Source organism: Cornus florida, unplaced genomic scaffold (assembly GCF_030987335.1).
Source record: "Cornus florida cultivar Cherokee Brave unplaced genomic scaffold, ASM3098733v1 CherokeeBrave_3.0.0_Hap2_Chr04, whole genome shotgun sequence".
Classification (NCBI taxonomy): domain Eukaryota; kingdom Viridiplantae; phylum Streptophyta; class Magnoliopsida; order Cornales; family Cornaceae; genus Cornus; species Cornus florida.
The window spans coordinates 23,921,554-23,934,290 of NW_026775574.1; the positions used below are offsets into that span (position 1 = coordinate 23,921,554).

Genomic DNA, 12,737 nt, shown 5'->3' on the forward strand with positions numbered 1-12,737 from the left:
TAGCAAGGAGTTGCTTCATGTAAAGGTTTGTTATCCACCCATAAGGAGAAGCCATAGTGGATTGGGAAGTCTCAAGAGGGGTCTTGAACCGAGAATAGGAGTTTCTGAACCTCGCTTAAATCGCCGAGTCATTGTTTGCAATTTCTTTTGCCTTATCTCTTTTACAATTATGCTATAAATTGTTTATTTTCATATTTTGATTATTGCATAATTGGTTAGATTGTTGATTAGAAATTGTAAATCGATAAATTGCGAAAATTGGCCATAGACTCTATTCACCCCCTCCCCCCCCCCCCCCTTCTAGAGTCAATTCTTGGGTAACAAAAGTCATGGCAGAAATTAAAAGATTATTAGGTGCTGGTTTTGTTTGAACTACAAGGTATGTTCAATGGTTATCAAATGTAGTTACTACTATTAAGAAGAATAGAAAGTTATGTATATGTGTCGATTTTCAAAATTTAAACACGGCTACTCCAAAAGATGAGTATCCTATGCCAATAGCCGATCAACTGATTGACACGGCTGCCAAGTATGAAATTATGTATTTTATGGATGGACACCCAGGTTATAATCAGATTTATATTGCTGAAGAGGATATCCAAAAGACAGCTTTAAGATGTCCAGGATCGATTGGAACTTTTGAGTGGGTGGTAATGCCTTCTGGGCTGAAGAAAGCAGGTACTACATATCAGCGAACCATGAATTCTATTTTTCATGACATGCTCGACAAATTCATGGAAGTATACATTGATGATGTGGTTGTGAAAACTTCAGCAAAGACACAACACTTAGTATATCTTAACGCGTCTTTCGAGAGAATGAGGGCTCATAAGTTAAAAATGAATCCTATCAAGTGTGTTTTTGGCATATCAGTAAGAAATTTTCTTGGTTTCCCGGTACACCAAAGGGGCATTGAGATTAATAATAACAAAGCCAAGGCTATTATTGATGTTAGGGCGCCAAGGAACAAGAAATAGTTGTAGAGATTACTTGGTCAAGTGGGTTACCTTAGATGATTCATTACCAACGTAGTTGGTAAATTACATGTTTTCTCTCTTTACTCAAACTAAAGCCAGAAGAAGAGTTCAAATGGGAAGAAATCCACCAGAAGGCATTTAAAAAAATAAAAGAATATTTGTCAAGTCCTCCTGTAATCATGCCACAAAGGTAGAAGTGGCCAATAAAGTTGTACTTATCGGCCGCAAAAGAATCCATAGGTAGTATGTTGGCACAAGAAAATGAAGTAGGCAATGAACAAGTAATATATTATCTCAGTCGAGTCCTAACTTCAGTCGAGCATAGATATACGCCGATTAAAAAATTATACTTGGCTTTGTATTTTTCAGCTATGAAATTAAGAGTATATATGTTGCCTGTTTTGGTTTATATTATTTGTCAAACAGGTTTTTTAAAATATATGCTATCAAGGCTATTGATCACTGGCCGAATCGGCAAGTGGGCATTGGCTTTGATGGAATTTAATTTTGCTTATGTTCCGCAGAAAGCAATTAAAGAAAGAGCACTTGCAAATTTCCTGGCTGATCATCCATCGATAAAGATTGAACCACAAGTATTTGATGAGCTTGACTTGGTAGCTATGTTTATGACTCCTTGGACTTTAATGTTTGATGGGTCCAGTACCAGGGAAGGCTCGGGAGCTGGAATAGCAATAATATCACCCGTGGGAAACCAAATTTCTTTTTCTTTCTTTTTAGATTTCAGGTGTTCGAACAATCAAGCCAAATACGAAGCATTAATTATTAGCTTAGAAATTTTACTTAAAATGACAGTCAAAGATGTTCACATTGTAAGGGATTCAGATGTTTAAATTAGCAATTAAGGCCATTTCATTCATTGGCTACTCAATTGATCAACCAATTCAATAGTGTCACCTTGGAGTATCGACCAAGGGCCATGAACAAAATAGCTAATGACTTAGCTTAAACAGCGTCTGGAGTCAAAGTTCCAAAAGGAATGAAAGAAAGAGTAATGAAAATCACACGTTAATTTCTTCCATCGGTTGAAGCAAGAAACCAAGTCATGGCAGAAGTTTTTGCCACTAATGTGGCTGAGTTAGATGTTGATGATTGGCGGATCTCTTATATTTTATTCCTAAAGAATCCAACTGGATCTATTGATCGAAGATTAAAAAGAATTGCAGTCGATTATGTACTTATGGACGGAGATCTTTACAAGAGATCAGCAGATGATGGTTTATTACTGTAATGTATCAGGAAGTTTGAAGGACTGAAGATTATGGCAGAGGTGCATGAAGGTATGCGTGGGGCACATCAAGCAGGAATAAAAATGAGGTGGCTAATCCGCCGATATGGATATTATTGGCCTGAAATGAGAAAAGACTATATGACCTATGCAAAAGGGTGCACAAATTTTCATAAACATGGTCCAATGCAGTGGGTTCCGGCAATAGAAATGCAATTATTGATAAAGCCTTGGCCTTTTAGAGGTTGGGCTATGGATTTAATCGGCAAAATTAATCCTCACTCATCAAAAGGGCATCATTGGATTATCTTGGCTACCGATTATTTTACCAAATGGGTGGAGCCAAAGAATATGTGTCAGTAACTCAAAACATCATAATTCAGTTTCTAAAACGACACATCTTTCACATATTTGGTTTGTCGAAAACAATTGTTGCTGATAATGGATCTGTATTTAGAGGAAATAACGTATTACGACTCGACCGCAATATGTAGGTAAAGATGTTAACCTCAACTCCTTATTACGCTCAAGGGAATGGTCAAGCTGAAGTTTCAAATAAAATAGTAATTGAGATTATTGAAAATATTATTAAAGACAAGCCAAGGAGATGGCATGACGCTTTGTCAGAAGCTTTGTGGGCTTATAGAAACTCAAAGAGAACTAGTACAGCAACTACTCCTTATCGGCTAACTTTTGGACATGATGCAGTCTTGCTGATGGAATTAAATGTGAAATTGGCAAGGGTGGCTTTGCAACACAACTTGATACCTACCGATTATAATGAGGCTACACTTGCCGAGTTGGAAGACTTGGATGAAATACATAAGCTTGTTTTAGACCACCTTATGGTCCATAAAGCAAAGGTAATGAAAGCTTATAATAAAAGAGTAAAGTTCAAGTCATTTGCAAAAGACGATATGGTATGGCAAATAGTACTTCCACCTGGGAAGGTTGACAGGATTTATGGTAAATAGTCCCCAGCTTGGAAAGGACTATACTTGGTTCACCAAGTATTGCATGGAGGTGTTTATCGATTGAAGGATTTAGATGGTGAGATACATAAAAGGCCAATAAATGGGAGGTATCTTAAAAATACCAACCGATTATCTTTAAACTTATGGAGGAAAAGAAAGCCTCCATTCAGCCAAATCCAGAAGGTGTGTGTTAAGCTTTAGGAGGTTCATTTTGTTTCATAAGAGCTGTATGCAAATATGTAATTTGAATTTATCTAGTTAATAAAACCACCAGAAAGTTAAAATTACCTCTGTCCCAAAATATCAAGTAGCATATTACAGACCTAAAATTACGAGCTAATAGGAAACTTTAATGGCTAAATTTCTTGTGAATTTTTTCAAACTTGGCCTTGAAGTTTGCCAAGTCCTTTCTCAGCTTGTTTTCTGGATTGTTCCAATTGTGGCATCTGAGCATGCAATTCTTTAAACTTTAGAGTAGCGGCTTCTATCTGTGTCCTCAACTTCACTACTCTATTGCTAAGTTGAGTCTTATCCAATTATAGTTGAGCAAAACTCAGCTTGAAGTTTCTTTTCTCTGGTCTCTAGCTCGGCTAACTCTTTCTTTAACAATAAGTGCAGTTCTTTTCCTATCTTTAAGGTTCAGCCCAGTCTTTCTTTTTCTTGACATTGTGTAGAGCAATGGTTGATGACTTGGGTAGATTGAGAAATGATGGTAATCATGGAAGGAGCTTGGAGTTAGAAGCTTTTGAAAAATGTTCGTTCAATTAGGGAAAATCCTGGATAAGTGCTTAAAAAAGAAAGTGTCTCAGCTAGATCACTTTGGAAGGAAGGGATCAAAGAAAAGTCTTGTTACAACATTTGAGACAATAATTTAATTGCTTGAATCACATCAAGAGGGATTTAAGTGGGGTTTTTAGTTAAATTGGCTGACAAGGGAGTCTCCATGTCTAACAAGTCAAACACAGAATCAAATAAAGAATCCAAGGTGGTAAAGGGTGAGTCAGGGTTGGTACTTTTAAGAGCAACAAGAGGAGTAGAGTCCTTAGGTACCTAAAATATAACAGATTGGTTTAAATTCAATAGATAAAGACAACAACCAATTAATATGTGGTAAGATGTACAACTTACTTCATCAGAGTCCCCAACTTGTTCGGCAATGGAAGTCGCTGTTGCCAAGTGTTGGGATGAGGCTGGAGAAATCACCCTTTTAGGGGATAAGTTGTCACGCCCTGCAGAAAATTTGGCTTTCTCTTCTTCAGAGTTTCCCATAGCAATTTCTTGACTTGATTTCTATTCTAACTGTTGTGGAGTTTCCTGGTTAATTATTTTTGGTTTAGGTAGAATATAATATCAAGAGATGCTAAAGTTCAAGTTAATATGAGCGTAACAAAGTGGACATTAGTGGAGGCTTGAACTTTCTTGGAGACTATCTCATCTTCATCTACTTCGTCATCATCGATTAAAACAAAGTTCTTATTGGCTTTTTATTTTTTCCCAGATCCTTTTCCAACAATCTTAATGTTCTTTCTCTTCTTTTTTACTTGCTGAGGAGTTGTTAGAAAGTGAAGGATAAAAATGAGATACGAGCAATGTTGTGAGACTTACTTGTGTAGCAGACACTGGGGGTATACTCTGAATGGGGATGTAAGGGTCCAGTTGTGTTTCTTTTGAATTGGTTTGGGTTGTCATTCCTAATACAGTGGATTACACACCTGCAATTAAAGTTAAAAAGAAGCCTATATAAAATGGAAGTATGCCAAAAAACAAAAAAAAAAATAACACTTACTTTGCCGAGAGCGAGATCTGGTCCTACCTGCAGGAGCTGTAGGAGGTGGATGATTTGGTGGTTTGAGTGATATGTTCTTTGGTGCAGGAGATGATGTGAAAGGAATAGGTGGAATTGGATCTCTCCCTTGAAAGCCGGAGTTGGAACAGAGGTCAGAATAAAGCTGAAACGGAGAGGAAGCTCACAGGGGGAGAGAGAGCCGGCTCTGGAATGCCAAGAGCCGGCTCCCACCTATTAAAGCTGGCTTTATGTCACCTTGAGCCTGCTCTACTTTTCTAGAGCAGGCTCTTTCTTTGTTTTGTGTGTAAAAGTGACTTTCAGTCACTGTTTGGGCATTCTGGGTTATTAATCAGTTTTAAAAATTTAATTGGGTGTTTAAATAATAATTTTAACATGTAACTTAGGTCTTAAATTGCATAAATTTACCCCTCAGTTTTAAATAGAATTAACAGTATGCTATTTGACAACTTTGCGTACAGTTAACGGCTGAAAGGAGATTTGTTGATTAATTTTAATCTGACGGTTTAGGGTGCTATAAAATGATTTTAAATTTATTTTAGATGCACGGTGAAGTCTTTTAAAGTAATATATTGGACTTGTGGCACAGTGGGGGCTCTATGCTAAAGGATACAACAAAATATAAGTATATGACTTAGTACTCTGTTACCGGATGGAGGGAACTAGAATGCTTAAATTAATTTAGCGATTTATTGGACTATAATATTATTATGGAACTAATTTTAAATACATGATAGGGTCATTGTTTTATTAAATTTTGAGGGAAATGAATTTGTACAAGCCAAGGAGGGTGAGCACAAGTTGTGTGGAATCCTTTGTCCTGGTGGAGTTGATGTATGTTGACCACCAACCTTCAAAGCTTGGGTCAGTGTATGGTTCTTCATGAAAAGCCTTGTATTGGAAATCTTGGAGGAGTTGATTGAATCTGTTGGCTACATCTATAATTTGATCATTTTCTGTCAGTTTTACTCGTCGATGATAATTTTTGTTATATGAAAAATAGGGAGGTACTGGAATCAATTGAGTTAACCCAAATTGTCTGGGCAATTGAGAGGGGTTGTAAAATTCTACCCCTATCTGACTTTTTGCGATATTGGGAGCAACGGTGTTGCAAGAGATATCCCTTGCAATCAGAAAATGGCCCCGTGAAGTTTTATAAGATTCTATTGCTCTGCCAAGGAATTAGCAGTAAGAGGAAACAGCCAAGAGGGAGCTAGCCGACACTTTGCAAAGGGAAGGAATTGAGAACGGGTCCTAATGTTACATTGGTGATAAAAAAACGAAAACAATTAGGAAAGGAATGGTTCTTGGGCTTCGTGTGTAACCAAATGATACTAAAGGGTCATCCGCAGTAAGTTGTATCTTAGGAGATAATTCAGGGAAATACGCATGCAACCATAATTGATAGAGCCAATGGTCTTCCAAATCGAGAAAATTTTGACATAATGAGATCTGAAAAACCCCTGTTTAGAGACGCTAAGAGATATAGAGCTAGAGCCTTGGGTTTACCCTTGGAAATAACTATGGCTAATTGGGTGAGGTCCTTTGTGATTTGAATAGCGGGAGCACACAGCAAATGCCTACATAACCACAGTAACAAGAACTCTATATGCTCTTGGTCATTCACTTTAGTACCAACTTTACCGATCATTTCTTTTAAAAATAGGCCGTGAGATTAAATGTGATGTTTAGGACCTTCTTGTTCCGGAAAATAAAAGGACATCTCCGAATCTTGGAGGAGATAATTAATGTCTCCACCAGGTTTTAAGCCTGTTAAAAAGCAGATGTCCCGAAGTGTAAGGGCCATCATACCACAGTACAAATGTAATAAGTTCATAGTGGGTGACCAAAAGTGTAGAGATGAAAAAAATAAGGGTCTACCCAGAGTAAAGGGAATCTTACTGAGTTGGATGATGTCGAAAATCCCATATGCTTCCATAAGTCGCCTTTTGCTGCTGCTACTCGATCCACCCAATCACTCCATTGAGGCATCAGAGGATGCCAATTCCTAATTGAAAGGGATGGTCTTTCCCCTTCAGTAATAAGGTATATAGTTTTTGAAAATAAAAGGTGCTTTTCCGCTTGAGGGTAAAAAGAGGATAATAACAAAGGAAATCGATTGATAAACGCTGGGCCAAGTCCCTTAGCAATATCTGTAATATCGATTAAGGTTGTGGTTTCGATTTCAGGAGCCTGTAGGGTTTTGATCGCAGATTTTGTCATTTGCGTGTGTGATACCGATTTTGGGAAGGGGGTTTCTAAATTCAGATTTGCGTGCTGCTTCTAAGTTTTTTAGGACATGTTTAAAGAAGATAGAGATTCACTCTATGGAGGAAATGAGCTTTGACAAGGATGATGGTTGTATGAAATGAAGAGTTTTGTGTATAATAGGAATTGAGGCGTGTATCGGAAGATAAAAGGGTTGATGAAGTATTAATGGTTGATTAGATAGGGGCTAGGTAATCAGTATTTTTTGGAAACTGGAGTAATGATGATATTCATTTGTGTGGCTCTACGGTGTGTGTTTCGTTTAGTTCTAATGGGTGTAATTTAAATTTTGGAAACCTATCTCAACGGCTACCAAAATTGGGGGGCATTGTTGGTACCCATTTTGGTAAAATGGTTAGGCAATGACTTGGATGATAATTGACACGTGGAACTACATGCAAAGGTGGTATGAATAAAGATATTTAACTTAGTTGTTAGATAAGGATTATAATGCCAATGGTTTTCTTTGAGATGGTTTAAATTGGATATGTAGATGATTATCCTATATAGTTATGATGTAAGTAAAGTGCTTAAGTATAAGAGTTGTTGGATTGCGTTCTTCTATAAATAATTATAGAAATGTTCTTTATAAGGGTCCAGCACCCTCAGAATCTTTATTTTAATATAATTATGCTTTCTCAAGCTCTCGATTTCTTTCCCTTAATCTTCTCTCTCTCCTTCTTTCTTTTTCTCTTCTATATCTTTATCTCTCTTTCCTTTCTTATTCTATTCTCACAATCGTTACAATTCATTCATTGTTAAAGTCTTTTTACTAAGGCAAATTGAACTCACAGAGGAGTCTTATGTTCTCTCTTTCCTCCGATCGTCTGATAGTCAATTTTCTCAAAGAGAATAAGGTTGACTACACCCTTTCGAATCACATTGCTGGTTCTGGCACACTCTCATCATCAAATTTCTGAATCGATGAAACCCGTTGATTTTAGGGTCAACACGTAATACAATTAGTTGATAAACAAATCCTAGCTGACAAAACTACTTTTTCTTGTTTTCCGTGATCAATTCCCTTTTTTAACTTAAATAACGGAAACAATTTGGCTAATTACATTCACTTTCAACACTTCAAATGAAATTTCTTTGTCTTATTGTAATTCATATTTCACATCAAACCCCCATATTAAGTCAACTTATACTTCAAGAATAAACATCACAATCCTGTACAAAACTTGGTAAACAAGTCTCTATTAGGTCCTATACTCTTATTAGTGCCAGAGAATTATAAGCATGTTTCATTTTTATTCGATAATGTACTCAACCATCATGCATTTGCACTTAACCAGATTTTATATATATATATATTACAATCTATACCCAAAGCAAGAAGATTATGTGAAGAAGTATAAATAATTAATGCCAAAGTAAATATTTTTTCCTATGGATACAAAAATTAAAAGAAAAACGAAAAAAAAAACCTCCTAAAATTTTGTTAAATTTGAATATATCGCATGTAGAACCACCAAAATGCTTATAATTCAAATCTATATCCCCACAAATGCATATTGTTCAAGATTCGGGATTTTCTCCTTGGCAAAAGGGATCAGATCCTAATCCTAAGCATGTTTCGATGCACAAGCACGGGACTCCGTGTTGGAGCACCACACGACCCGTATTGTATTGGGATCACCACAGGATGCCCTCCGTCGTGGTTCAGGGGCCAAAAACTTCTAAAACTCAATCAGACAAGTTGCATTAGGGAATGCACAACAAATAGTCATGCGATTAATTTGCATAAGAAAAAACAATATCGTGTCGGTGCTTGTTATTAGATCTAAAAACTTAACCTCACCGCAATTAAGCACAAAACACTATCATGGATTAGACATGACCTTATATAACTTGCTACAGGCTAAACACTTGCCAAACGATCCAAAAGCTTAAGTTATTAAATAGTATTATATACCGCCCTTATTAGCCCAAGGTCTTCTCCATACGGATCCCCAGTGTGGCAAGAACCTCTGACACCGACTTTCCTCCTTGTTCTTGGTATTGTTTAGCAGTGTGCATGGCAATCCCTCAAATCCCTCGTTGTGAATGGAGATGTTGTCGGTCCATGCTAACCTCAAACCTTGCTAGCACATTTTGACATTTTACTTTAGAACATTACTATACATTTTGTAAAAATCTTTAAGATGTCTACTTTTTTGTGTTGTGTCCCTACTAATTTTTTTTATTTACAAAATTACCTATAAATTTTGTAAAAATCTTAAAAATATTCCTACTTTTTTGTAAAAATTTTAAAAATGCCCCACTCAAATTCTAATGATACCACACTATGTATTATTTTTGTTCAAGACCACCCCTTCTCATACAATTATCTGGATCCGTCCCTACAATAACTGGCTCAACTACTTACAGGTCTGTGTGAGTAGTCTTGGTAGTAGATCTTGTCAATCATATCTTCTTCTTTCTTTTTCTTACTTTATTATGCAATGACATACAACATACTTTTGAGCACTTCATTTTGATTTTATTTATTATTTTTTTCTCATCCAGACATTCACATTCTGTTTTGTACTTGTCAATATGGATCAATCATGCAGTGCCAGTGTGACATTTGCTTCACTCAAAGTTCTAGTCAAGCCACAACCTCACATTTGAAATCCACCTTAGTTTCTGCATTTCACACTCATGTCGACTGTAGTGTGCAATGTGTGAATGGTGACTTTTATTATGCTTCCCTTGCTCTGGCCACAGATTAAGATATTTCTATGTCCGCACTTAAGAGAGTTTGATGAATTCTAGGCATGACATCAACAGTAAAATTAATACCAAATAAGAAGTTTACATATTTGCTTGCGTGTTGTGTAGTGATCGACCAAAATCATGTAATAATTTATCGTAAGTAATTTATTTCATTACATAAAACTTCACTAGATTTTAAAGTGGTTTAAAGGAGGGTACCCTTGCAAATCAACTTTTGATATGCATACAAGTGTTTTCAAAATTTAACTCGTATCTTGATACTTCGCATTCTTCAAAAGTTTATCACTGTAACAAGTAATGATTTTGTTATTTGGTGGAACATAATGATAATTGAAGGTTTATGTCTTTAAAGAATCATTCAAAACACATTTTTTCCCTTGAAAATTATAATTATTGAACTTGTGTTTCTCATTGCTCAGTGTAATACAGAAATGCAAGATTGCATAATTTATTGCACGAATCCTAGGGGCCCCATTTCTAATTAAGAGCAAATTTGTGACACAGGTAGGTCAAGCATGAATCATGCATGAGAGTGAAGTGAAGACTTTTTAATTATTAAAAAAGACAAGATTCAGTAAAACTTATCTCCGTTAAATACTTTTTTTCTTTTCGTTTTTTTTTTTTTTTTTTTTTTTTTTTTTTTTTACATGACAAACAAAAGGAATTACAGAACACATGAATCATTCCTCCCCCTAGACATGTTTTGCTTTGCAAGAAGGAAGATGTCCGCAAGGATATGCACCAAGAAAGTGTCATTACAAACATTGCGGGCTTAGAGAGTTTAGCAATTACATGCCCCACTTCGTTGCTATTTCTAGCTACATGACTAATCTGAAACAAGATCAAACTCTGAAGCGCTCATGCATTGTACATGATCAACAACTCACATTCAAACTAGCATTTGGTGAATTGAAGAAATAGGTAGTGCTGCATATCAATTCATTTATACCTAATCACTTTTTCATTTGAATTCGATGTGGGACAAATGACCCTTGTTACTGTTGGCACCAAAACTTGGCAGCCATCTCAGCGATGACGTGGACCAATGAAAAGCTGATAAGTATTTTTAACATGGCGTCAAGGGAATCAGCCAGTTAAGAAATATCAGGAGCAAGTATTGGAGAAAGTTACTCAGCCACTTCATTAACAAGGCAGTTGCTAAAATATAGCAACAAACATTTGACTTTATTCAAGTTAGGTTATCAACAGGAAAGGAAAGACTAAAGTTTTAAGGAAATCAGACAACTGAATTCCTATTTTATAGGAATTCTAGTTGGATGGAACAAGGAAAAAATACAAAAGGCAGCCGCGTCATGAATATAAAAGCGATAAATGGCTTTTGGGCCATTTAAGGGAATGAAACGGGCTGTTAAACTTAAGGAGGGGAGTTGCTAAAAATTAGCAACTTTTCAGCAACTTTCTAGCAACGTTTTAGCAATATCTCGGCAACTTATATGTGATTAAATCAAGGAAGGTTGTTTTTATAGAGATTTCCTACTGAAACAAAACAAGAAAGGAAGCGGAATAACAATAGGATTTGACTGAGTTCAAATTGTGAAGAAAAATAATCAAAGAAGGAGAGATTTTCTAGCAATAACTTAGGAAAATAAGTTGAGATAGAACTTCTATAAATAGAAGTATTGTATTCCTATTCCAATTTGTCCAGCACCACCACAAAACATGCATTTCAACTAAAAAATGTTTTCAATTGACTCTACGTCATTTTTTCCTATCAGTTTCTTTATTTCAATTTAATGGCAATTGATTAGATCATTGTCAACTATTTCAATTCAGCCATTTACTTTCTTTCAATTTCAATTATGCCAATTGAAATTACGCAATTTTAATTAGGCTTTTAATTCAATGGCAATTGATTAAATTCTTGCCATTGAATCGTAGTGACAATTGATTAAATTCTTGTCATTACTTGGCTGATGGCAATTGATTAAATTCTTGCTATCACGTTTCAGTGGCGATCGATTAAATTCTTGCCATTGTGTTTGGCTGATGGCGATTGATTAAGTTCTCGCCATCACGATCGGCCGGCGATCGATTAAGTTCTTGCCGCCTGTCTTCACTCGGCCTTTCCATCCATTCAAACATTCATCAGCCGTTGCATTTCTTTAGACACTCTAAAAAGTCCTTGCTACAAACAAGGCATAAAAGAACCTTGCTGGGAGTTCTTACTAGTCTCTCTCCCACACAATCGCCTGAGAGTCAGCCATCGGAAAAAGGGATAGGCTGGTGTTCAATTACATATTTTGGGTATTTTGTACAAATACTCTGGCACGCCCGCGAAGAGTCCATCGACCGGCGTAGGGAACAAAAACCGCGCGAACACGTTTTGGCACGCCCGGTGGGACACTACTAGAGTGTTATAAAAGAGGCAAATATGCCGCGGCCCACAAAAAATTCTAAGGCCGTGGCTACTGATGAAGATTTGGAGGAAGGCGATCAGCCAGTACAGGCTGAGAACTCTGCAGCAGGTCCTACTGATGAGTTAGCCGTACTTCAGGCACAGGTTAGCTCCTTGGTAGATGCAATGGGAAGGATGGGAGCACGCTACAATGACTTGCATGAAAATATGTCCCAACTCTCAGCCTTTATTTTGAACAAGCCGACTCAAGCTAGCAGCTCCAACAATCAGGAATCGGCTTCTCAGCCAAATCTATCCCAAGCTGCTCGGCCAGAGAGGGCCATTGAAACATCACAGCCATGGCCGCCAGTAGTGACACTCCAACCAGGTA

The 12,737-nt window shown here is 36.7% G+C and overlaps 1 protein-coding gene across 1 annotated transcript; it reads left to right on the plus strand.

The window, feature by feature from the left end:
• The first annotated feature begins 491 nt into the window (after window positions 1–491).
• LOC132304842 (uncharacterized) lies at window positions 492–3,197 on the plus strand. Its single transcript, XM_059802551.1, has 3 exons — window positions 492–678; window positions 1,404–1,591; window positions 2,718–3,197. The coding sequence occupies exons 1-3, from the start codon at window positions 492–494 to the stop codon at window positions 3,195–3,197; spliced, it is 855 nt and encodes a 284-aa protein (XP_059658534.1).
• Window positions 3,198–12,737: the final 9,540 nt, after the last annotated feature.

Coding starts and splice junctions, on each gene's coding strand:
- LOC132304842 (XM_059802551.1), top strand. CDS start 492: ATGCCAATAGCCGATCAACTGATTGACACGGCTGCCAAGTATGAAATT. Junction 679..1,403: donor TTCTGGGCTGAAGAAAGCAG/GTACTACATATC, acceptor TTTGTCAAACAG/GTTTTTTAAAATATATGCTA. Junction 1,592..2,717: donor TATTTGATGAGCTTGACTTG/GTAGCTATGTTT, acceptor CGCAATATGTAG/GTAAAGATGTTAACCTCAAC.